This window comes from Dunckerocampus dactyliophorus, chromosome 4, assembly GCF_027744805.1.
Source record: "Dunckerocampus dactyliophorus isolate RoL2022-P2 chromosome 4, RoL_Ddac_1.1, whole genome shotgun sequence".
Taxonomy (NCBI): domain Eukaryota; kingdom Metazoa; phylum Chordata; class Actinopteri; order Syngnathiformes; family Syngnathidae; genus Dunckerocampus; species Dunckerocampus dactyliophorus.
In genome coordinates, this window is record NC_072822.1 from 11544002 (window position 1) to 11555190 (window position 11189).

General features: G+C 42.8%; 1 protein-coding gene across 1 annotated transcript; it reads left to right on the forward strand.

The window, feature by feature from the left end:
- The first annotated feature begins 2500 nt into the window (after positions 1 to 2500).
- On the forward strand, positions 2501 to 10430 carry LOC129179417 (indoleamine 2,3-dioxygenase 2-like). Its single transcript, XM_054772622.1, has 10 exons — positions 2501 to 2566; positions 2650 to 2769; positions 3457 to 3575; positions 3676 to 3690; positions 3769 to 3868; positions 4287 to 4404; positions 4487 to 4538; positions 6080 to 6228; positions 6317 to 6721; positions 10124 to 10430. The coding sequence occupies exons 1-9, from the start codon at positions 2501 to 2503 to the stop codon at positions 6712 to 6714; spliced, it is 1137 nt and encodes a 378-aa protein (XP_054628597.1). The 3' UTR covers positions 6715 to 6721; positions 10124 to 10430.
- Positions 10431 to 11189: the final 759 nt, after the last annotated feature.

Below are 11189 nucleotides of genomic sequence, written 5' to 3' on the forward strand. Positions count from 1 at the left end.
CACCCACCCAAAGGCGAAGGGAAACTACCCTCTCTTACACTGGGTTAAACTCCAACATACAGGCCCTGAGCCGGGGGGCAACAAGAATTGCCATCCTTGCAGATGGTTCCAGAGCCCTTGCTGTGCGGTGAGGTGAGTCCGACTTTATCTAGCCGGAACTTATCCACCTCACGCACCAGCTCAGGCTCCTTCCCCACCAGAGGGGTGACATTCCACATGCCAAGAGTTAGCTTCTGCAACCGAGCATCTGACCGCCAAGGCTCCCGCCTTTGGCCGCCACCCAGCTCACTCTGCACCTGATCCCTTCGGCCCCTTCCACGAGTGGTGAGCTCATAAGAGGGGAGACCCATTTTACCTCTACGGGCTGTTCCCGGCCGGACCCCATGGGTACAAGCCCAGCCACCAGACGCTCGCCATCGTTCCCCACCTCCAGGCCTGGCTCCAGAGGAGAGCACCGCTGACCCGTGTCTTGGCTAGGGAAACGTTGGTCCAAAGTTGTGTCTCTTCATTGGGGTCTGTTGAGGCACTCTTGGTCTGGTCCCTCACCTAGGACCTGCTTGACATTAGAGCAGGCGAGCTAATGTTATGCTAAATGCTTGTCAGCCTTCATCTTAGCGTACTTCCCTGCAACAAAACAAGGCTGAATGAAATTTCTTACTCTCTCTCACAATCACACACACAGACTTCTATAATCACGAACTGTTTCCACATTGATATTACCAACAGCATTGTTTCAAGTCATTCACAGACATATCGGGAGGTACGACGAGCTAGCAAAGCTGTTGCATGCGTTTACTCCGCTCTTAACGTTACATTATTGTAGTAGTCGTGAGCTGTGGCGTTTGTCATGTGACTTTCACGCAAACACACACTATTCTTCACATTACATACATCCTCCCCAATGCTAATACATACATGTAGTCTGCTGAGGCTTTAGACAGAGCTAATGAACTAATGTTATGGTAAGCTAACCAGCCTCCACCTTGGCATCCTTCCCTCCAATAAAACAAGTGAACTGAGTTTTTTTAGGCGCTCTCTCAATCACACATATGCTTTAACTTTCACAGACTGTTTTGACTGACGATATTACGTATGAGCAGCCTTCTTTCAAGTAATTCACAGGCATGTCAGGAGGTACTGAGAGCTAGCAGAACTGGCGCTAATGTTTACTAGGCTTTTACGTTATTCTGCTGCTCACTGTAACATTAGTAGTAGTTGTGAGATGTTGACCACTGGGATGTTTATTACAATTTCGAGAGAGTTTTCGGCGTTTACCTTGACATGTGTGTTGTATTCTCAGTTGTCCACACGAGAAAACTTTCCTGTGTCTGTGTGTGTGTGGTCAGCATCCGCTTCAGATTAGCTCTGCCACTAAAGCGTGCTGTGGCTTGCCTAACCAATCAGATGGCGCCGTGGGTGGAGCAATGCTGGAAGGCGGGAGAGAGACGCAGCTGCATTTGAGCCCAGTTTTAAATTGATTTATTGATATCGGCCCGACGGATTAAAATAAAGGCATATGCCGCTATACGTCAAAATTCCAAATATCGGCCCGCCAGCTAATCGGTCGACCACTTGTTCTCAGATTGACTGACTCTGGCTACTTGCAAGTCATGTTGCCAGTTTGTATGTTAAAAGTTCAAATTAAATACTTTACAAGCAAATGGGGCCACACAGTGACCTAGTGGTTTTTATGTTGGCCACACAGTCTGGGTTTGAATCTCCATTGGGCATTTCTGTGTGGAGTTTGCATGTTCTCCCCATGCGTGCGTGGGTTTTCTCCGGGTACTCCGGTTTCCTCCCACATTCCAAAAACATGCATGTTAGGTTAATTGGTGACTCTAAATGGTCCATAGGTATGAATGTGAGTGTGAATGGTTGTTTGTCTATATGTGCCCTGCCATTGGCTGGCCACCAGTCCAGGGTGTACCCCACCTGTCGCCCGAAGTTAGCTGGGATAGGCTCCAGCATACCCACGACCCTAGTGAGTGGCATAGAACATGGATGGATGGATGGAAGCAAATGGCCGGCTAGATTCAAATGCTTGGCAGACCGGATGTGGCCCCCGGGCCGTAGTTTGCCCACCCCTGTCCTAGGATTGGGACACGCAGGCTCCTTCACCATGATAAGTGGTGGCTCACGAATGAGAATTGTGCACAGTATTACTTATTACACATTATTACTGTTGCAACAACACCTCATCAGCAGGGTAAAGCTAACCTGTCTCAGGACTGTCTAATCCCAGCTCACCTTCCCTATTAGTGGGTGAACAATCCAATGCTTGGTGAATTCTGCTTCACAATGATAGGAAGCTTTGTCTTGAACTTTATTTGAAAAGCCAGCATGTGTTACAAAATCACTATTATATAAAACCCAAGTCTTAAGATCACCCTACACGCAGCAGCAGTAGCAAAACGGAAAGAGCTATGTTTCATTCGCATCATCATCATCATTCCATTCTGTTTATCCAAAGCAAAAGCTTCCACCTTACTACCAACCATGGATGGATATCGCCCACCAAGTCCCAGAGCTTGTTCTCGCACATGAGTTACGCTCTTGTGTTAACAAGGTAAGCGGGGTCATTTTAAGTCACAAAGCCAGTTCATCAGGTTTATTGAGTCATGGTTCAGCTCAGTCCGTCCTTCTGTGCAGATGCCTCAGCTGAGCACCCAGTTTCTGCAGAAACACCGCGAACTGCGACTGGCCCACCTGGCCCTCAGTGTTATGACCATGGGATATGTTTGGCAGGAGAGTGAGAATGACACTGTTGAGGTATCTCCCTCTACTTTTCCTCCTAATATCAACATAAACAGGGTTCGTGCAAACCTTTGGGGAACACGATTCATGTTTAAAATTGGATTGAATTAGTGTTTCTAAAAAGCCAAAGAAAAAGCAAAACAAATGCATGGAGTTAATCCTCTGATGCTTGCCGAGATGAAGTCTCATAAAATTGGGGGATGTCATGCACAAGAGTGGTTCAAATTCCCAAGTCCTTGCAACTTTAGAGGGCACATTTTTGCCTAAAAATTGGTCACGTTCCAAAGTTAACAAGCATTTGACCTCACGTTTCTGTATCGTTCAGTTGTTGGAATCATTTTCTGAACATTCCTTTGGAATTTGTGTCTTTGGTTATTGGTTGTATTTTGTAATTTAACAGTTTTCTGTCTATAAAGAGGAGGCATACTTGAAGTGTAGTGAAATTATAAGGCATCTTTGAGTACATTTTGAATATGTCATTGTCGGGCTTAGCGTCCTTGTTTTTGATTTTATCAAAATATGGTCACACTACTTAATATACTACTTAATAACTCTTAAGCACGTTTGAAACACTATGACCTTGACCAAATATGGGCCAGTCCAAACATGTAGCATCAAATATCTAAGAGACATGAAATATATTTGCTGTATATCTGTTGGCTGTAAGAAGGCTCACACATCTTTGCACGATTTCCTACTAAGATGCTTCCTTGTACTCTGGCTGTCCCATTCTGGGAGGTGTCCCAACGCTTAGGACTTCCTCCGATTATCACCCACGCTGGTGTGGTCCTGGCTAATTGGCGGAAGAAGGATCCAGAGGGGTGACACCAAATAACTTATGAACATGTCTTTATTCCGTCTTTCTAAAAACTCACCTATCAATGTACCTCTTTTATTCCCATCTTTGAATTCCTGCACCAGCCCTTTCGACATGGAGTGAGTACATGTACAGTTGCATTGCAATGTATGCTTCAACTCGTGACGTTTAACTAAAGCTTTACTTACTTCTCGCAGGAACTTGGAGCTGCTGCTTAGCATACCCGGTGGTGAAAGTGTGCGGGGCTTCTTCATTGTCACTCTAATGGTGGAGATAGCAGCGATTCCTGCTCTGAGGGTGAAGATAGTAGTTTGTTTGTGGGTAGTCAGTGTTTGAGGATTAGAATGAACATGCACTATATGGACCAAAGAATTGAGTCATTTCATTTACAGGAAGTACAAATGGGACATATTGTATTGACCCAGGCCGCACCGTGGCCGAATGGTTAGCATCTGCACATATAGCTGTATGACACGTTTACAGATAAAATAAGACAAATAATTCCGGGTGGACTGTTATAATTAGAAGATTCAACTAGTGTCGTGTATCAAATATATAGTCTGGCCCCGTGGCCAATTTAGTTTACTGAATCAACAAAATTGTCAAAAAGTTTGTCCACCCCTGCTTTAGTCCATATACTGTAGTGTAGTGTGTGTCGACCATGAAATAAAATAGGCAAGGCAATATTGACAAAGTCATTGTGACTACGTTCCAGAGCATTCCCAAAGTGATCAATGGTGCCAGATGCGGTGATTCTAAAGCTGTGGCCACAGCCTTGGAGGAGATCAGCCAATCTATAGATAGCATGGCTGTACGCCTCAAGCTAGTGCAAGGTACAAAAAAACCCAAAACATAAAAACAGTGTTTTGACCCATGAGCCAACAAAATCATGTAATATCTATGTGTCTCTTATAGTGCATGTGGACCCGTCTGTCTTCTATGGCATCATGAGGATCTTCCTGTCTGGGTATATATACTCCTGATCAAAAGTTTATGACCACTTAAAAAATGGCAAGAATTTACATTTTGCACTGTTGGATTTTAAGGAGATTCTAAGAATAGCTTCAAAATGCAAAAAAGAGAAATGGGAGTAAGACAAAAAAAACATTAAACTGAAATATGCTGTTCATCAGCTGATCAACATTATAAAACCACAGCTTAAAAACTTGAAACCCCCTTAAACTAGAAATAACATGCTATATGTTATAAAGGACTCAGTAATGAGTAGCTGTGTCATTCTTGTTAATCACCTCAAAAATTGGTTTGGGCATGCTTGATGCCAGTGTTTCCCAGAGGCTAGTGGGAATGTTGCTGCAGGTGGTGAAGATGGCTTCACGGAGGGCATCCTCTGTCTGGAACTGATGTCTATTTTCGTAAACTTCCCTTGCCATCCAATCCCAAATATTCTCAGTTGGATATAGATCAGGAGAACACGCAGGATGGTCCAAAAGAGTAACGTTATTCCTCTGAAAGAAGTCCTTCAGGCAGGCATTGTGAACTGCAGCGTTGTCCCATTGAAAAAGCCAGTCATTACCACACAGACGAGGGCCTTCAGTCATGAGAGATGCCCCTGCAACATCTCAATATAGCCAACTGCTGTTTGAAACCCCTGCACAACCTGAAGCTCCATTGTTCCACTGAAGGAAAAATCATCCCAGATCATGATGGCAACCCTATCACGTGGGATCTCCTTGTCAAGGTTACATTTTTTTCATCATAGAATAAAACTTTCCTCCACCTGCCAATGTTCCATGTTTGGTGCTCTTGTGCAAATTCCAAAGAGACAATTTAGTGGCATTGAAGGAGACGAGGCCTCTGAAGACGTTTTTTGGTCTTAAAGCCCTTCTTTTGCAGATGCCATCTGATGGTTGTTGGACTGCATTCTGCACCAGTAACAACTTCATTTGGCCCAATCAGATCCTCAGGCTCAGGGCCGGTGACATTTTCTCCTGTCCACCATGTGACTTTTGTTTCATAACCCTGAGGATCTTTTAAAAAGTTTAAAATTACTCTCTTACTGCATCCAACCTAAGCAGCAATGGTGTGCTGTGAGAGTCCTTGCTTTTGCAGCTCGACAATCCGAGCACGTTCAAAGAGAGAAATCTTTCTTGCCTTTGCCATCAAGAGATCATGACAATGTGAATACCTGACAGAAAATGACACTGAACCCACATTTATGCCAAGATTTTGGCTTTTAAAGGCTTTGGTCTTAAAGTTTTGATCAGTTGACAGCCTATTTCGGTTTGATGGTTGTTTGCAATAAATTCTAATCAATTTTTTTTTGGTCTCACTCAATTCTAATCAAATTTTTTTGGTCTCACTCCCATTTCTTCTGTAGCCTTCTTTTGCATTTTGAAGCTCTACTTAGAACCTCCTTAAGATCCAACAGTGTTAAATTTAAATTCTTGCAATTTTTCAACTGGTCTTAAAATTGTTTTAAACTGGTCTTAAAAAGTTTTGCATGGATAAAAACAGGGTTTCACTGTGTGTCTAAACACTCATCTCTAGTTGGAAAGACAATCCATGTATGCCAAAAGGTTTGGTTTATGAGGGTGTCCAGACAGAACCAATGGAGTACTCTGGTGGGAGCGCTGCACAAAGCAGCCTATTGCACTGCTTTGATGAACTTCTGGGAGTCAAACATGAGGACAAAAGTGGTAAGATAAGTGTTTTTGTTTTAGTCCTTTTGACTGATCGTCACAGTTAGGCAGTGAGTGTGTGATGACACCATCCGTCGATATGCAGGCGCTTTTCTAACCCGCATGAGGAACTACATGTTACCTGCTCACAAACAACTGATCCAGGACATCTCGTTGCAACCCTCCCTGAGGACTTTTGTGCAGGAGCAGGCGAATGAACACCTCACCGAGGCCTTTCAGGAATGTGTAGCCAAACTGTTGGCTTTGCGAAGCTATCACATCACCATCGTCACACGCTTTGTCACAATTCCTGCCGCTAAGGCACGACAACTACGCAACCAAAGCCGGGACTCTGAGGCAGAGATAATCAGCAAGGCCCCCACAGCGCTGGAAGAACGGGGCACTGGAGGCACTGGCATGATGAGCTTCTTAAAGACTGTGAGGGATCAAACAAGAGACGCCCTGCTGCCCAAGACAAGGAAAGAGATGGAGCACCACAGCTGATGTCGAGGTCAGCTACATTCCATAAAACAAGCAGTAAATCACCTGAGATTACTCACATCGTGAATGTGTATGCCATAAAAAGATTACTTTTGGCATAGTGAGAGTGAGAGAACCTTTTTTGCTTGGCACGCTTTGAGTTTTTGCCAGTAAACAAACCTAAACCGCATTGACATGAGTGATATTCATTATTTAGTCCAAACCATAATTCAAACCATTGCTGCTACTTTCTATTAAGTTCAACCACTAACTCCTTCTTTTATTTGAAGGGGAATCCAGAAAATGCATTGTCTTGTCCAGACCTATGAAACTGGACTCAATTTGGACACCAGAAAACAAAACAAACAAACAAACAAACAAAAAAATATATATACTATGCTGTAAATAAAAATAAAAATCGGAAACTACCATACGCATGACTTCTTGGAAAGTTATTCACTGATTCAGTTCAAATAGAGTTTAAAACTACCAAAGACATTCCATTTTGCATAAAAAATGAAAAGGCAAACTTGCTCTTTTAGCATTATGACATGTTTAGGCGTATGTACAGTTCCGTGCATTCAATACTTCAATGACCACTTATAATTAGAATGTTACGAGCAGGCAGGCGCACAGAGATTTTGGGAGCAGGTGCTCAAACCAGAAAAAAGGGCGCCTGTAGTGAAGATTATTCATAAAATGATTATTGTTGTAAATTCTAATTCATATAAGAAGTTAAGGCTGCACTTGAGACCTGCAAAACACTGACTTTCTCCCCTTATTTTTACCGTTTTCTGACAGAATTGATGCATACGCAGCATCACACTAATAATATACCACAATCTACCACACCAGACTGTAAATGTAAGAAGTATTTTTCATCTCAGTAATTACCATTTCAAATGAAACAAAACTAGTGTAAACGCTACTAATTTGTTGAACAGTAAAAAACTGCCTTTAAATTCCCTGCCTGCCTAACTGCCTCTCTTTCTCCCATCATTAAGCATGACACATGTCAGGAAACAGCTCGACAAGGCCTTGAGTTGTTTTAAAAACATTTTTTAGGGCACCTTGGACCAGTAGCGACATCATGTTTTCAGCGGCGCTAATGTTGTGTTAATTTTAATTTATCACCAAACAACGCCAGTGGATTGCACAAACACTGTTATTACCTGCGAGTCTAATGCTACGGGTCAAGAGGCATATAGGCTTTAGCTGTTTGGGCTGGTGCTCAGCAGTCAGCCCTGCATGAGGAAGGGTGGAGCACCGGCTAGCACATCGAGGAAGAAATTCCACAAGAACTCAAAAAACTCACAGATATCAAAACTTATTTGAGTGGAATTGATGGCAGTGAGAGTAAATTTTATTTTTAAATGAATGAGAAAAAAAATTGGGATCCAGCAGAAAGGGCACTTTACTAATGCAGGGCAAAAGGGCAGATGCTTGAGCACCACTAGAAGTCTATCTGTGCACCTGTCTGGTTCCTCGGCCAATCGTGCTGTTGGTTTGAAGTCCCAAGCACTCCACGTTTGGCTAGTGTGAGTGCATTGATGCCTGCCCAGGCACAGCACACTTCCCCTCTTTTGGCGGCATTGGAAGAGATGGACCAAGACATGATACAATTCCTTGCCCATGCGCATCGCAACATAGCCGAGTCATGAAATCGCTCATCTTGGTGCTTTCTTTGAGTTCCTTACTCAATCCCTTCCATAATTTGATTGCACATACTGAAATGCTGTGGGTTTTTAGCCTTGGCCTCCTGTTTTAAGTTTAGTTTTTAGTTTATTTCCATTTAATTAATGTGATCACTCCAGTTAATTAATGACAGCCGCCCCCTTGCACAGAAGAAATAAACAGAACAGCTCTAAAAAAAGACACACAAGTAGGGAAAATTGCAGTAATATTGCAATATTGAAGGGAGGGGGAATCATGCAGAGTACAACTGGTCCAAATGCCCTCAGTATGACTTCGCCCTCAAAACTACCGTTGTGTTTGTTTGCCTGTCTGTTTCTTAGTTAGCATGCCACTTCCTGGTTAAAGGAGGATGACAAACAGACAGGCTTGCCATTCTAATTCTGAGGGTGCACAGTTCCTTGATGACAAAGTGGCTCAAACTGAAATGCTAATTTACTGTGCTCCAGAGTTTGATCAAATTTTATTTTCAGTGTAATCCCGCTAACACACATTTAGGAAAAAAAAGAGGATAAACAGGATAAACACCGCAAGTTATGCACATTTTTAGATAACGATGATCATTGAAACACAGTCATCAAACAAGTGTTGAGCAGCTGGGAAATATAATTAACAAAATATAATACATGACATATAATGTAACTGTTTTAAAAAATATAATTTAAAAAAACATTAAATATAAATTGTTTGAAGGAAAATAGGGGTCGTCTTATATTCAGGTCGTTGTGGTTTATCACGTAGTTTTTGTTGTGTCACTACATTGAATCTCCAAATATTATCATCATAAGTGGAATAAGTGGAGTCTTTCCACTCCAGTGGATAATACAAATACAAGCAGCCCACCAATTTGTATCTTAAAAGAAAACTGCACTGTTAAAAACATGTTTTCCCATCATCCGCACTCCTTATATGACACATGAACACACATGTACTCCTCTATTCCGTGAGTTCTTAAGATATAAAAACTGATTAACAAAAAGAGGCAGCTCATTAATGCACGTAATGGGACACACCTATTCCGCCTACAAAGCCCTCTTCTAAAACACCTCCAAAAACCTCCAACAAGGTTTTATGGTTTTATATACATGCTGTGACCATGTAGTAACAGGTACATTCATGATAACATGTAATACTTACAGTATTTTCCGTACTTTGGTCCTTTTAAGCATGACCCTAACTTCCGTCCTGGGCTCATTGATTTCACATAGCAACATAGAAACGAACACCACACCTAGCGTTAACTTTTCCAAACTCCAAAACTAAAACACAGCAGCAGTGGTGGCAGCTCCAATATGTAGCGTTACCTTTTGGTAGTGGCCTGACGCATTGTGAGCACGGCGAGGTGTCACTGTGCCACTAGTTCTTCGGTGTAACAATGTTAATACCAATAATAACAATGTCGCTGTAGCTTGGTTAATATGTATGTTAATGGAGCCTTGTTGGCGGGTTTTGGAGTTTTTTCAGAAGACTTTATAGCAGGGGTCGCCAACACGTCGATCGTGAGCTACTAGTCGATCTTTAGGACTTTGCCGGTTGATCGTGAGAACATTTTGAAAAAAAATGTATTATCACATCAGTGCCCTCACCTCCCAGAGAGCAACCAACACACATGCATTTTGCCCACTGAACACACCCGTAAGCCTCACCGCTATCCAGGCAGCAACCCGCAAGCCCCAGCAAGGAGCCCAGTGTCATGTTCTGTGGTGCTGCTCTAATGCCGCCTGTCTGCTCTGTGTTGCAGCACACCTATCATGCCGTGGGAGGAGTCACCAGGTCACGCCTGCAGCCAATTAACTGGGACTACTTCAGCTCATTGCCAGATTGTTCCCTGCTTCATGCCTGACTCCTGCTATTTCTTGCCTTGTGTTGTTATGGTGACCCTACTTTCTGGTCCACCTTATTATTGTCGTGAGTACGTGTACCTCTGTAACTACTCACTTACCTGCTTGGTTTCGTCTCCTTTTGTTCTATTGCCCAGTTTTTCCAGCCCTGTGTTAGCTGTGATTAGAATGCACAAAAAAGAGAAAGACGTGTGTTCATGTCTCACAAACAAGGAATGTGAATAATGGGTAAAAATTCTGATAAAAGTGCAGTTTTCCTTTAAGCATACAACAGTAAATGTAGTCTCGGTAATCAAGTAGAGTTATTTATAGACATCTTGTGATATCAGATACCGCCACACAAAAATATCCCTCACTAAAATATACATGCTAGAAACGTTCCATCTCATAAAATAATCAGCCTTCATTCAACACGGGATTGTCACGTCCAGGCACGATGCACAATGCAGTGCGGAGACGCATCACTTATGATAATGGTTACCTCACATGATGGCACAATAACTTCCTGGACTGAAAGTGTGGAAAACCCAAAAGGCATGAAGGGATGGATTGTGCTATGGGTGGCTCATGCTGTAATGCTCTCCTTTCCTGGCTCCTGTCCAGTGGTGTTTCATTACAACGACACCCACGCAAGATCAGATAAGGCTGACGGTGTGGCAATTAGACATCCTGGGCGATCTACATTTCGCGCCCCCCTTGTCTTAGCAGGGAAGACAGACAGATGAGAGATCTTGGGGAAAAAAATTAAGAAGATATTAAGAAGTGAAGCCAAATAGGTCTTAAATGAAGTCAACCACGGAAAAATTGTTCAGAAATGACATGGAAAGTGCTTTAGTGTGCGATTTGAAATAGGGTCCTCAAACACTGGACCGAGGCCTGGTGCCAGGGCAGGGGTGAACCAGGTTGAAAATAAACATTCAGACGCAATGTAAAACAAAAAAAAATAAAAAATCATTCAGCTTTACT

Bases quoted from the DNA above. Each gene is read 5' to 3' on its own strand.
- LOC129179417 (XM_054772622.1), top strand. From the start codon at position 2,501: ATGGATATCGCCCACCAAGTCCCAGAGCTTGTTCTCGCACATGAGTTA. The intron at 3,869-4,286 runs GTGAAGATAGTA...ACTACGTTCCAG, and splicing joins CAGCGATTCCTGCTCTGAGG to AGCATTCCCAAAGTGATCAA. The intron at 4,539-6,079 runs GTATATATACTC...ACTCATCTCTAG, and splicing joins ATGAGGATCTTCCTGTCTGG to TTGGAAAGACAATCCATGTA.